General features: G+C 40.2%; 1 protein-coding gene across 4 annotated transcripts in view; it reads left to right on the forward strand.

The window, feature by feature from the left end:
* The window catches only part of HECTD4 (HECT domain E3 ubiquitin protein ligase 4), a 193,069-nt gene that overhangs the window by 49,506 nt on the left and 129,261 nt on the right, over nucleotides 1–14,302 (forward strand). For all 4 annotated transcript variants that reach the window (XM_060119741.1, XM_060119742.1, XM_060119743.1 and 1 more), the window contains exons 2-7: nucleotides 521–1,038; nucleotides 5,198–5,287; nucleotides 5,952–6,082; nucleotides 9,671–9,779; nucleotides 10,454–10,592; nucleotides 13,442–13,612. In XM_060119741.1, coding sequence (XP_059975724.1) covers nucleotides 521–1,038; nucleotides 5,198–5,287; nucleotides 5,952–6,082; nucleotides 9,671–9,779; nucleotides 10,454–10,592; nucleotides 13,442–13,612 — 1,158 coding nt within the window. The remainder of the gene's footprint in view (nucleotides 1–520; nucleotides 1,039–5,197; nucleotides 5,288–5,951; nucleotides 6,083–9,670; nucleotides 9,780–10,453; nucleotides 10,593–13,441; nucleotides 13,613–14,302) is intronic.

Here is a 14,302-nt window from a genome sequence, read left to right on the forward strand (position 1 = left end):
TGGTGAGAAAATAGGGGTGGATCCATTATCAGTGTGAACTGGATAAATCTATACCATGTCACCAATTGAAAGAATGGATTAACAGTAGTAAGAATGGAGTGTTCTTCAAAATCAAAGAATAATAAACAATCATTTATTAGTTGGTATATTAGATCTTGAAGACGAAACTTGTTCTGTTTTCACTGACAACCTACCTGGTAATAGAAGTTAGAGACATAGATTTATAACCTGAGCATTGAATAAATATTTATACCTCAACTTTCTAAAATAAGCTACTCAAATTAACTTTTGACCTCCACACTTAATTATTTTCATGATTTGGGTTCTAATCTCACTTTTAATAGGAGCATTAGCAGAAGTGCCAAGGAAAAAAATCTCTATCAGCAACCTGGCTTTGGCCACAATTAAAAGATTTTTTGATGTGGACCATTTTTAGATACCATTGGATAGATTGGCTTCCATAGATGAGAGCAGTGGTGAAAGCGATACATACCAACTTCTCTATTGGTTCTTTCCTTAGATTTTAACATTTGAGACCAAGAATCCGACGGAATTAGCAGAACGTTTGCGCTCTGTTTGTGGGAATCAGAGCAATGCGTATGCCCGCCTGCTGGAATACCGCCTGAATGCCTTGCGAGGACTGTGGAATGCCCAGCGCCAGCTGGCCTTGGAAGAACAGCATGAAAGGGAAAGTTCGGGTGATGAAGAAACTTTGGCCCTGCTCAAACGCCAGGGCTTGTTGCAGCAACCCGAGCAAGCTCCCTTCACGTCGAGGATGGGGCTCCTGCTGGTCTTCCCCCTTATTCAGTCCCAGAGTAGAACAGACCCCTCTCTCTGTAACATAACTGCTGAGGTGCTATTGAACTGCCTTCGCGACTGCCAGCCTTTGAGCTTGACCAAGGAGCCTGCTGACTGTCTGAATGGAATCGAAACTTTGCTGTGCTCTTGGCTAGAGGAGACTTCTGACACAGGCCGACACATCCCACATAAGCAAAAAGAAAATGCTGCTGCTGCCCTGGTGGCTTTGGCATGTGCCAGGTAAGGAAAATCAAAGGTACCAACTGGTGACCTTGTGATGGCTGCTTCCTGGGTTGGGTGAGTGAATAAGAGGGCAAGCGTATTTGTTGGAAGTCTTAACATTCAGAAGTCCTTCTTTGTTTTCAGTATTGAATTTCGCAGCCTTGACAATACATAAGATGCTTCCACCAAAACTTGGTAGCAGGAGCTAGAGTTGAAACCCAAGTTCAAGTTTTTGCTTTCTGTTATACCATGATAACAGCTTAAACAGTTTAAAATGGAGAATCAACACTTGCCATTATCTACTCACCCTTAGATGGTTACTGTTTTACATCAGGTAGTTAGTAGAGGATGTTGTATCTGTATTTCTCCTGGAAGGACAGTCAAAAAATATGTAGAGCTTTTAATTTTTTTTCCTGCATGTCTGTAAGGAGTATGTCAGAGAGTGAATGGATTATTACTCACCTGGACTCAGTCACACAGACTTGGTCACAAATTATATTTCTGGACCTTGATGCTTGGCTCCATCAATTTAACTGAAAGATCTCTCTGTGTGTAGCAAGATTTAATAGTGTACTGTCCTTCGTTTGTAAGTTGATGTTACTGATGTACTGTCAATAGGAAATGTGCTTGGAGTTACTTTTCCAGGAGAGGATTTCTTACATTCTCCTGCCCAGTAAACTGTATGATCACTGTCACATATTTGTGAGAAAAAGTTTCACTACCTTTGCTTTCTTCTAACCTAATTGTCTAGGGACCAATTAGGACCACGGTCTGATAGATTAGTGTCAGTAATCTCTCTCCCTTCGTAGTTTTTTCTTTGATTGAGTTATTCCTTTTGTTAGCAAAGCGAATGTGGAAAAGTTCTTCTTGGAGGATTATGAAGTTCCTAGCTATAAGACTCCTTTCTCTATTTTTATGGTTTCAAAGTTGACCTTCAATGATTGAATCTGAAGCTATTTTTAAGGCACAATGGCACCAGCATTTATTGTCAGTTTCTTTGCCCTGAGCAAACTGTCATAGCCTAGTTTTAGATCCTTGAAGACTGTGGTTGATTATGGAAATCCTGACATGAGCTTAATTCTGGAGACATTATTGGGTGGTACTGAAATAAGTTTCCCTGTAAAGGCTTTATATTGGACTGATTTATCTTTTTTAGATATGCAGAAGACAGTTTTGAGCCCTAAATAGATTTGTTATTAATGCAAAAGTCCTACTTTGGGAAATTTTGCTTTTAGATAGTCCTATCTTTAGACAGATTTAGGATGTTTGGAATAATTATCAACTCTTTAGTTTCAAATGTTTTTAATGAACATGGGATCATAAAACTCACTTTTTTTTTTTTTTTTTTTGCGGTACCCGGGCCTCCCACTGTCGTGGCCTCTCCCGTTGCGGAGCACAGGCTCCGGACGCGCAGGTTCAGCGGCCATGGCTCACGGGCCCAGCCGCTCCACGGCATGTGGGATCTTCCCGGACCGGGGCACGAAGCCGTGTCCCCTGCATCGGCAGGCGGACTCTCAACCACTGCGCCACCAGGGAAGCCCCATAAAACTCACTTTTTTATTATGTACCCTAATTTAGTCTGAACCAAGAGAGAGTTATTGAAATCTCTTCATGTGCTTGAGATTCCAAATTCCGTTCAGCAGAAACGTTGAAATGAGTGTTTTTTATTTTCTTCTTCTTGGGTGTGTATTTTTGTTTTTGTTTTAGTTGGTGCCTACATTATTGCTAATATTATCACCTTGTTCTGGACTTTATTTACCTCAGTCACATGCTTTTCAGTGTTAGATCACCTCCTTTAATGAAGTTATTTAGGAGCATATTATTGAACTTTTGAGATTGATGCTCTCAAAGACAGAACAGCGTTCCCAAAAAAATATTTTGAAGATGTTCATTCATTTCAACCAACTAACGTTTATCGAACATCTCTATGTGCCAGGAGCCTTGCTAGGTCTTAGGGAAATAATGACTCATGGTGACTCATGGTCTCTAATCTTACAGTTGAGTGGATTTCATTTTGTCAGTCATTATTGCTCATTTACCACGTGCAAGAGACTCTACTAGGCAGTGTGGATACAGCAGTGAGCAAGGTAAATGGTCCCTAAAATTGCAAGGTTTACATGAGACCGAGAGAGTCAGACAACTAGCAACAAATGCATATATAAGATAATTTCTGAGAGGGATGTTCACTGTAAGAAGACAAATCAGGATATTTTAATAATAGAGAATGACTTAAGTGGAGGTGGGGGCCAGCATTAGCTAGAGATACCAGGGAAGGCCTTCCTGAATAGGAGACGTTTGAGCTGAGGCCTAGATGATGAAAGAACCAGCCATGCAAAAAAGCCAGTGACATGGAGTTCCAGGCAAGAGGAGCAGCAAGTGGCACAAATCTGATCCTCTTTATGTGCTTGGGGTAGGACAGCAAAGTGAGCAGGGTGGCTGGAATGCAATGGTAGAAGGAGAGGGGCAGGAGATGAGAGTCCAGACCATGTAGGGGCTTAGGAGCCGTGGAAGGAGTTTAAATTTTACTATTTATTTATTTATTTAGGCTGTGCCAGGTCTTAGTTGCAGAATGAAGGACGTTTTTAGTTGCAGCATGCAGACGTAGTTGCAGCATGCATGTGGGATCTAGTTCTTTGACTAGGGATTGAAGCCGGGCCCCCTGCATTGGGAGCATGGAGTCTTACCCACTGGACCACCAGTGACGTCCCTAAATTTTACTCTTAAAATCTGAATCTGGCAGCTAATAATATCTTATAGTTGGTTTAATGTTTTAAATGTTCCATTGTGCCTTTGCCCCTTTCTTTTAACCTCGTTGTACCCCAGGGAGGTATCCCTGTTGGGCAGATGAAGAAGTAAAAACCCATAGGAATTTGGTAACAGGACTGCGATGGTGCCGCTGGTGAGTGGCAGAGACGGGTTTCAGAGCCTGTGGGTCCTGACTCCCAACTCGTGCTTTTATACTGTGTCTGCTGCCTCCCTGCCTTATATGGTTCTTTGGGTTTGATTCTTTGAACACCAGAGACAGTGAAAGGGGCAATTCAGAGGAGGACTCGGGCTTCCCTGGTGGCGCAGTGGTTAAGAATCCGCCTGCCAATGCAGGAGACACGGGTTCGAGCCCTGGTCCGGGAAGATCCCACATGCCGCGGAACAACGAAGCCCGTGCACCACAACTACTGAAGCCCACGTGCCTAGAGCCCATGCTCCAACAAGAGAACCCCGCACAATGAGAAGCCTGCACACCACAACGAAGAGTAGCCCCCGCTTGCTGCAACCAGAGAAAAGCCCACGTGCAGCAACGAAGACCCAATGCAGCCCAAAATAAAAAATAAATAAAATAAAAAAAAAAAAAAAGAGGAGGACTCTAGGCCCTCTTGGTCCTGTGTTAGGTATTCCCTTTCTTTTTGGGGTTTAGGCACATGATACCTAGCAATTAAAGCCTTGGCTAAGAGAATAAGGTAGCAATCTGAAGTCAGCCCATCTGATACTGGCGATCATTTAGCTCAGGAAATGTTCTTGTGGTGATTTATACTTGGGATCTGGCCAGGTAAGTCTCGTGCATCTTAAAATCACCTTCTTTTAGATCCTGCTGACCAAACTATAGACTTCCCAGAGCCTCAAGCTTTGGGAACCAAAAGGAAATTGGGTCTTAGTGAGCTCTGCAAGCATTACAGTCACATACTGCACAGCAGGGGGGAGCAGAAGGAACACCTCTCAGCACAAAGTATTAATTATTTGAATGTTTTCCTCTTCAATCATATTTAATGTGTGAGATGTTTATGTAAAATGGATGAACTTAACAAAGAGATTAAGAAATTAAGCCTAGAAATACTGCTACACTTTAAATATAACCTTTTCCTATGAAATATCTCCTTCAGCTAGAGATCAACTTGTTGATGAAACAGTATCAGGCATAATAGCCACACATTCTTTATGCTTGAGCTTTATGTTTTGAACTTTTATGTTAGGGGAACATTATTTACCTTTGCAACTACAAGAAGAATGTCATAACTGGAATGCTAAGAATCACATCTATTTTGACAATTTGTACAACACATCTACTGATTGGCAGAAGCAGAGTCAATTTGGAAGCTCTCCGTGTGGTTAATAAAATGGACATTAACATCCTTATTTGACATTTCAGTTTTGATGATTTTCTGTTCCTTCCTTTTATTTTTAGGGGATCATTGAAAACTTTTGTTCATACAGTCCATCTATTACAGAAACAGACAGATCTAGGGTCCCTGCCTGTAGCCGATGTGCTGTATAGGTAAGTTGTCACTTTGGATCCTCACCCTCCTTCTACACAAGGGAGCCTTGTGCATAAAAGCTCTTTTAATAAGTAAATTGCTAAACTCTTTTTTTTAAATCAATTAATGACTCATATTTTTAAATAAGTATGTTATTCTTTTCATCTTAAGTAAGAATTTTGTTTCTTTCTTTCTTGGAAGGTGTTCCTGGAGCATGTATTTTTCATTTTTTAATTTTTGTGGTAAAAAAATGCAGTAGCTTGTCATGAATTCTTATTGTAGGTTTCAAGATAATAAGATGTTAAGGTATAAAGAAAAAAGTGAAAGTCATTCATAATCTCACTACTCAAAGATAACCACGCCTAATGTTGTATGTGTTATATGTGTTTCCTAGTTCATACCCCTTTCTCTCCATCCCTCCCCTTCTCTCTATCTCTCTCAGATACGTATACATGTAAAATATATACATTTTACACACAGCTACAATTTTATTATAACATTTCCGTAAGCACTACTTCGTAATTTTCTAATTTAAAAATATACGTATTAATGTCTTTTCAGATGGATAGTATTTGTGTAGAACTATTTTAGTTTTCTGCTCTTTGAGATGTTAAGTAGACTTTTATCTTCTTGCTGAAATGGATAGTCTCGGTGTCTTTATGATTCTCTATCTCCCCTATTTAGGCTGTTGCTTTTGGAAGGGGGACCTGGATCCCCCTCCTGTTTGCTTGGTGGCAAACACATAGTATCATGGGGGTATGAAGACATGTTGCCTGCACCAGATAGCAACACTGGCTCCAGTTCTGAAAATAAAGGTAATACAAGGGTTTTGGTCCTGTGATTGAAATTAAGATATGAAAAGAGTGGTTTTAGATAATTGTGGCAAACAATTTAGATATAACTCTGTATTCCTTTTAATTAAGAGCTCAAGGTTCCTATACAGGGTAATCATTGTCTGCTTTATCAGTAAAAGTGTAAAAGCTGATACTCAGTGAGGTAAGAAAATGGATAGGTTTTACTATCTCAAGGGAAAAGGATCATCCATACACTCCTGCCAAGGAGGCATGAATTACTTAAATTCCTGAGTATTTGAATTTGGGCATGGGAGCCTTAAGTCCATGAATAGAGTATCAGGTCTTGTTGCCTGATACTGTTTCTTTTAGTAATTTATTGTGTGTGTGTTGGTGAACCTCCTGTCCTAAAAGCAAAAAAAAAAAAAAAAAAATGAGATGGTTCAAAGGAGCATGAATTGTTAAGTATCCCCTTTAAATAAAGGGAACTAGATTAAAATGTTTTTACAGTTTCACAGGTATTACATATCTGTTTATTCTGTGATCTCAGTGAAAATGGCAGAAGGTCTCTGAAATGACCTGCAGTTAACTGACTTACCAGGTGAATTAGGCCTCTATTCGCTTGGTAGATGTACTGACCGGTGCCGTGGCACACAAAACCCATGAGGCCAGTAGGCTCTTCTTAGAGTCTGTGCATTGCTGCTCCCACCTACAGAGTTGCAAGCTTGCCAAGAATCTGCCTTGCTTCCAAACCTGTTTGTTATTGTAATTGGTACTTGTGATTATATCATTAAATATTACATAAGTGATAAAGCAGGAATTTAAAAAACCCTAGGAAATTATTTACATTTAGAAATGGAATGCTTTTAGGGCTTCTCTGATGGTGCAGTGGTTAAGAATCCGCCTGCCAATGCAGGGGACATGGGTTTGAGCCCTGGTCTGGGAAGATCCCACATGCCACGGAGCAACTAAGCCCGTGTGCCACCAACTACTAAAGCCCCTGAGCCTAGAGCCCGTGCTCCGTAACAAGAGAAACCACCACAATGAGAAGCCCACACACCGCAATGAAGAGTAGCCCCTGCTCACCGCAACTAGAGAAAGCCCACATGCAGCAATGAAGACCCAATGCAGCCAAAAAAAATTTTTAATAAATTTATTATTTTTTAAAAATGGAATGCTTTAGGGCTTCCCTGGTGGCGCAGTGGTTGAGAGTCCGCCTGCCGATGCAGGGGACACGGGTTCGTGCCCCGATCCCGGAAGATCCCACATGCCGCGGAGCGGCTGGGCCCGCGAGCCATGGCCGCGGAGCCTGCGTGTCCGGAGCCTGTGCTCCGCAACGGGAGAGGCCACAGCAGTGAGAGGCCCGCATACAGCAAAAAAAAAAAAAAAAAAAAAAAATGGAATGCTTTAGAATGATTCAACAAAGCCAATCTCTAAGAAATTGGTCTTCTCTAAGAAACTAGAGTGGGATTCAGAGTCTATTCTGCCCACCCCTTCTTCTCACACTTTTGATGGGGACAGCTTTCCTAGGTAACTGTAAGGGAACGGGGTTCAATCTAAGCAGTGGGCCATCCCCACACCTCTCATCCAGTGCCTGTGCCTTTTCATGGTCCACTGTTTCTTCCAGACAGTCATGTGAAAGTGGTGAGAGGAACAGAGGCAAGACTTCCGGATGTGAGTTACTATCTTCACTGACTCAACTAGAGTCAATAGGACAAGCAAAAAGCCTGCAATGCCCAAGAAGTTCTTAAACATTATATGTGGAAATTTATAAATTCATACAAAACCAAAACCCCTTTCTTTACTCTCTCCTTTTACTCCTTTTAGTATCTCCTTTGGAGTAATTTCTTACTGAGGATGATGGTATTAAGCTGGTCTGTATGCTTTTCACTCTCTTGTACCTTTGGTTTTGCTCCTGGCTAGAGGATGTTTTTCTTATAAAAATTTAAAAAGTAGTCTTATTTAATTTTTAATATGTGGAAACATTCAACATACCCAGATGTTGAAAGCATACTACAGTAAACCCTGTGTACCCATCACTCAGCTTCAACAAGTGTCAACTCTGGCCAATCTTGTTTTACTCTGTCACCTTCACTCTCACCCCTTGTCAGATCCATACTCAAAAGGCCTTGGCCTTAATCTAAAGAGTGATGAATAAATGTATATTTATAAGTTTTAAGTTAAAATAAAATGTTTAAGGAATGAAATTAATATTTTGAAAATGATTTACCTACTTTTAACTGTTTTTTGAAGAACTAATAGGAACAAGTCTCGGTTGTCTTGGATTAGTAGACTGAATTTTTAAGATAACCACATACTTAGTACTAATTTGAGTGCCACTACACTGGATTTCTTATAATATGGCAAATAGTGGAGAAACTCCACTTAAACATAGTAAGTGGATTGATTTTGAAAATAAAAACAAAGTTTTATTTGTAAGCTCTCTTATTAAGGTAAATTCTCTAGAATATGTTAGTAAACCATGTACTATCGTTCAGAGAGATATTATTTGTTTTAAGCTTGGGGAAGATATACCTAAGGGTAAACATAATTGCTCTTTTTAAATAGAAGTGATATTATACTTTTGTGCTGTGTCACTCCAGAAATTTAAAATTAGGATCTCTAGATGGAAAATCCACAAGGAGTAGATTTTAGTTCAGTGTATATCATCAGTCTATCAACATAAAATCATTTGCCATTCATGGGGCCCTGGCTTTGTACCAGAGAGCAGTGTGGGTGTTTACCTATGTTGTCTCATTTAACCATCACAGTAGCTCTTGAGGTACATATTATCTTCATCTTACAGATGAAGAAACTGAAGGTCAAAGAGGCCCAGGGTCAACTAATAAGTGTCCCAAACTCTTAAATCTCACACATTTTTTTTTTTTTTTTTTTTTTTTTGCTGTACGCGGGCCTCTCACTGCTGTGGCCTCTCCCGTTGCGGAGCACAGGCTCCGGACACACAGGCCCCGCGGCCATGGCTCGCGGGCCCAGCCGCTCCGCGGCATGTGGGATCCTCCGGGATCGGGGCACGAACCCGTGTCCCCTGCATCGGCAGGCGGACTCTCAACCACTGCGCCACCAGGGAGGCCCTCACACATTTTTTATTACACAATCCTTAGGGAAAGTATTGTATGCTTAGTCATTTCAGATTAGAGTTAGGAATGTATTTTTGCTATTCAAAAAAAAAAAAAGAAAGAAAAAAAATCTTTGGCAGACTGAACCAGGTTCTCCTGCTAATAACTATCCGACCTCTTTCCCTGATCTTGGTCTCTAATCCTATATGCATTTTGGAGTTTTGTTTTAGGCATTCAAGCCATCTTCCTTGGAAGTCACATTGAAGCACTTATTTTATTATTTTTATTTCTGGCAGTACTGTGCAGCTTGCAGGGATCTTAGTTCCCCGACCAGGGATCGAACCTGGGGCCTGGCAGTAAGAGTGCTGAGTCCTAACCCACTGGACTGCCAGGGAATTCCCAAGAAGCACTTATTTAAGAAATGGGAGATTATCTTTCATTCAGCCTCCTAATGGCTTTTTCATTAGAAAAAGCACGTTTATAATTTCATTAGAAAAAGCATGTATATAATTTACTTGTGAAAAAACGATTTCAGATGCTGACTTGGGACGCTGTGTCACGGCAGATGGTCTTTACCTGTATACTACTAACTCAGTTGGAAGAGGAGTAAGCAAATTGGGGTCTGGATTACATGGTACTCTCAGGTCAGTTGCATGGAACTTGCTGAATGATTTGGCTGGAACGTTTTCCTCATTACCTAAATCTGTGATGAAGACACCTGGGAGTGCGTGCTAACTCCCCATAGACTGACGAGTGACTAAACAAGTCTGAATGACTGGTTTTCTCTTATTGTCACTTTCTCTCTCTGGTTCTGTTAATTCATTTCAGCTTTGTTTTGACTCTATAAAGAGTTTGGTAGCCCTAAAATCATTGTTTCTAGCTTCTAGCCAGAAATTCCTCTATGATCAGAATTTTTATATTAGTGACTTCTCCATGTTGATAAATGTGTATTTTTCGAGTTAAGTCTTTTTGTTCTTGGATTTGACATTGGATCAGTGGTGATGTGTTTTTTTTTTTTTTTTCAGTTAGGATATAAGATCTATGAATTGCTGCCAAAAGAAACCACAGTTTGAGATCCTTATGTATATTTAATTAGACCGTTTCCCCAACTTTTTTCCTCTCCAATTTGTTGTGGGAAATGAATATTTGCCATAGTTTGTCAGTCTCAAAGTTAATATGTTTATTCTTCTTCAGATGTTTTGCATACTTAGTCATTGAAAAGAAATTAGGAGGGAAATGTTGTTTTGTCTGTTGTAGCTCATTGCAGGGTTTCAGACGTGACCTGGTGACTTAGCCTGTATACCGTTTTTCCCCACAGAGGTTTTGTGTACTGCCGGAATGAGGAGCTGGAACCAGGATGGATTGCTTTTGGCAGTGGCAGTCTTCTCCACCGGCCTGTATCTTTTGACAATAAACCTCACTCTCTTTTCCAGGTCATTGACCAGAATACCCTTCAGGTAAACAGAGCGCCAAGGCTTTGTGTTTTATATTTTGGAGACAGTAAGCGAAGTTTGTGACATCATCAGGAGGAATAATAACACAGTTGATATAGTTTCCTGCCGGAGTGACATCCTTTTAACTGTCATCGTTTGGGCATTCTGTTTTTTCTCTAATGTCTTAAGTTTTCCCACATGATCTGAGTGAATGTGCTCTCTAAGAGTTACTAAGGCCGACAAAGTTTTTTTAGGATTAAAAAAATTTTAGAGAGTCAAAGATGGTATAAATCCCAGCTTTTTTTTAAAATTTTAACTAGATCTATTTTGGGAAGGCATTATTTCCCTATTCAATTTGTTCTAAACAGCCTTTCTGTGGGAATGGGAGCTTTGAAATGAGTTTAGATAAAATCATTGTGCGCTTGGGATTGAGCTCATCCTTGGTGCTCTTAAAGTGCTCTGTTATGGCACTTGCTATATTATACTGAAATCGCCTGCTGTTGTGTCAAACTCCTCCCCAAGACCGCACACACCTTTAGGTCTGGACCCTGTCTTACTCATCTTTGTGTCCTTAGAATGTAGCACAACATTTGATTGATAATTGATAATAACAGTGTCTCTCTTTGCCAGGCTGTGGGTTTGGCAATTTACATACACTTCCTCTCCTTATCTGTGACGTGTGACTATGGCAGTTTCATCTTACAGTTAAGGCACCTGAGGCTAGGCAGGTTGTAAGCGCTCAGTGTTTGTCCTTCAATGAAGGAGTGAGCTTAGAGAGGTTAAGTATCTTGCCACACAATAATGGCAGCATGAGAACTTGAACCCATCCGCTCTAGAGTTTGAGCTCTTTATGCTACAACTTTCTGCCTTTCAACCAAAGTCAAACTGAACGGTTAGAGTTACCATCTGTGGAGTGAGTGCCCTGAGAGTAGTCACATCCAGGACTTAAATGGCATGTTACATCTTTTCTTGTCTGTCACTCAACTGTGCCTTTCCTGGAGAATAGGAACTGAGTCTTGCTCACCTTTGCATCTGCAGAGCACATAGGAGGTGCTCAAAAATTGTTTTCTTTTAAATTGTATTTATTTTATTTTTGGTTGCATTGGGTTTTTGTTGCTGCGCACAGGCTTTCTCTAGCTGCGGCAAAGGGGGACTACTCTTCGTTGCGGAGCGTGGGCTTCTCATTGCGGTGGCTTCTCTTGTTGTGGAGCACGGGCTCTAGATGCGCAGGCTTCAGTAGTTGCAGCACGCGGGCTTGGTAGTTGTGGCTCACGGGCTCTAGAGTGCAGGCTCAGTAGTTGTGGCTCATGGGCTTAGTTGCTTCGCGGTATGTGGGATCTTCCTGGACCAGGGCTCGAACCCATGTCCCCTGCACTGGCAGGCGATTCTTAACCACTGCACCACAATGGAAGCCCTCAAAAATTGTTAGATGAATAAAATGAACAAATAGATGCCAAATTAACTTCATTTCTTATCAGTAATGCAGATAGATGAGAACATTGCCTGTATTTATTTGAAATAACCTGGGGACTTAAACAGATGTTAAATCTTGGAACGTGGTTTACATTTGAAGTAATGTCAGTATCCTCTGTGTTTTTGCAAAAACTTTGTTGCCCAAGAAAGCAGTGTTCTCACTAACTAGATAGGTGCATTGGAACAATTTGTGGGTAGCTTAAGCCATTCAGTAGCTGTCAACTTTCTAGATTTCTTGGCATTACAAATTTCAAAGTGTGGTTATAGCAACTAAATGACTTTTTTAACTTTTGAGGTAGCAAAAACAAGTCTGGAAAAAAGTTCATATGAAATGAGTTCAGGGGTCAAAAGTAACCTTAGGAAAACTAGTGACTCACCCAAAGAGATGGCGTAACTGAAGGTCATTCTTACTGTCTCCTGAAGGCACCCGACCTTCTCTAATTATTTTTATTTGGGGATTTTCAGTTCTGTTTCTATTCTTGGATTTTTTTTTTAAAAAACCTAGTCAGCAGTTCTCTTGATTCTCATTTTCTCTTATTTTAAGTGCTTTCCTCTAGCAGTCAAAATTAGTATGTAACTGCACATTTAATATGAAATGTGCAGAACTTATTCATTACATTGAAACTGAAAGATGTTTAGTATTAGAAACACATGCCTCATGTCTGATACAGAGAATGGGTGTTTGTCTTTTTCCTCTGGCCGGCCCTCCTGTGCTAAGTCAGGATCTGTGTGCACCTTCATCTTTTTACTGCTTCTCCCTCTTCTCTGCTTTCTCTCTTGTTTTTTTCTCACCTTTGCTTTTTTCCTTCCTTCCATAATTATTAATTTCTGAGTTAGACTCTGAATTAGGTGCTGGGAATATAAAGATGAATAAGATATAGTTCCTGTCCTTTAAATATACTTAAGCCTTAAATTTATATACTAAGGGAATTTCAGAAAGTACTGTTTCTCTAAAACTTTGGTTTTTTCTTTTTTTTAAACATCTTTATTGGAGTATAATTGCTTTACAATGTTGTGTTAGTTTTTGCTGTATAACAAAGTGAATCAGCTATATATGTATACATATATCCCCATATCCCCTAAAAAACTTTGTTTTTAATAAATATTTGGTAAAACACACATGCATAGCAGATTCAAAGTGTTTAGTAATACTCTTTCCTATTAAAATGTAATTTGAATTAATCTCAGGAATCTTTTAATCTATTGCATGGCCCATTGTATGAACTCTTATATTTCTGTCATATAATTTTCATATATTATTCTTAGAGATAAATGTCAGTTTTATTTTGACCAGGAGGCCTATTGAATTCTCTTCTTGGACTTAATGGCATTAATGATGAACTGATAGAATCAGAATTTACATGTCACAGTAATGAAGTTTTCCTCCCTTTCATGTCCAGGTGTGCCAGATGGTGCCAATGCCAGCCAATCACCTCCCTGTGGGCAGCACTATGAGCACCGTGCACCTTTCTTCAGATGGTACTTACTTCTATTGGATCTGGTCTCCTGCCAGTCTGAATGAGAAAACACCTAAGGGACATTCTGTCTTCATGGACATTTTTGAACTTGTGGTAAGTTTCACTTTCTCATTTTATGTCTTTGCAGAGACATTTTTTACTTGCTTGCTTTTTATAATTGGTTTACAAAGGACCTAAGAAACTTGGAGTACTTGTACAGTGTATTCACTCTTGCCTCAAAATTGACTTCACTCTTGGATGTCTTTGAAGATTTCTTTGTTTGGAGTTGTATGACACAAATAAAGGCAAGGTTTTTGAAGGTTAATCTAGCAACAGAGTGGAGGTAAGGATAGTTAATGTGTAGACAGTGGGGCTTTTAAGTAGAAATGCTCATAAGCTTACTGGAAATTTGAAACTAAATTGCACTAGCAAGATTGGGTCTACAGATGGATATTGGGAGTCCCCAAGAGATATGACAGTTGATATTGTGAGAAGGCAGCCATTCATTCATTCATTAGATATCGGCTAAGTATCTACTGAGAACCAGACATGGTGGTATCTAGGTGGTGGGAATACAGTGATGGGCAAGGGGGACAGGACCCTTGCTCAAATGGAGCTTGTATTCTGGCTAGTGGGTGGGTTGAGTTGTGGTGGTGGTGGTGGTGGAGAGACAAAACATTAACCATAAACAAGTGAACAGATACGTGGACAACATAATTTGAGGTAGTGAAGGAAAAATAGTAGCTAACCAGATGAAGAAGTTCGTGAATAGGGAGGAAAGAACATGGTAGGAAAGGGAGACCA

The sequence above is a fragment of the Mesoplodon densirostris genome, chromosome 15 (genome assembly GCF_025265405.1).
Source record: "Mesoplodon densirostris isolate mMesDen1 chromosome 15, mMesDen1 primary haplotype, whole genome shotgun sequence".
In the NCBI taxonomy this organism is placed as follows: domain Eukaryota; kingdom Metazoa; phylum Chordata; class Mammalia; order Artiodactyla; family Ziphiidae; genus Mesoplodon; species Mesoplodon densirostris.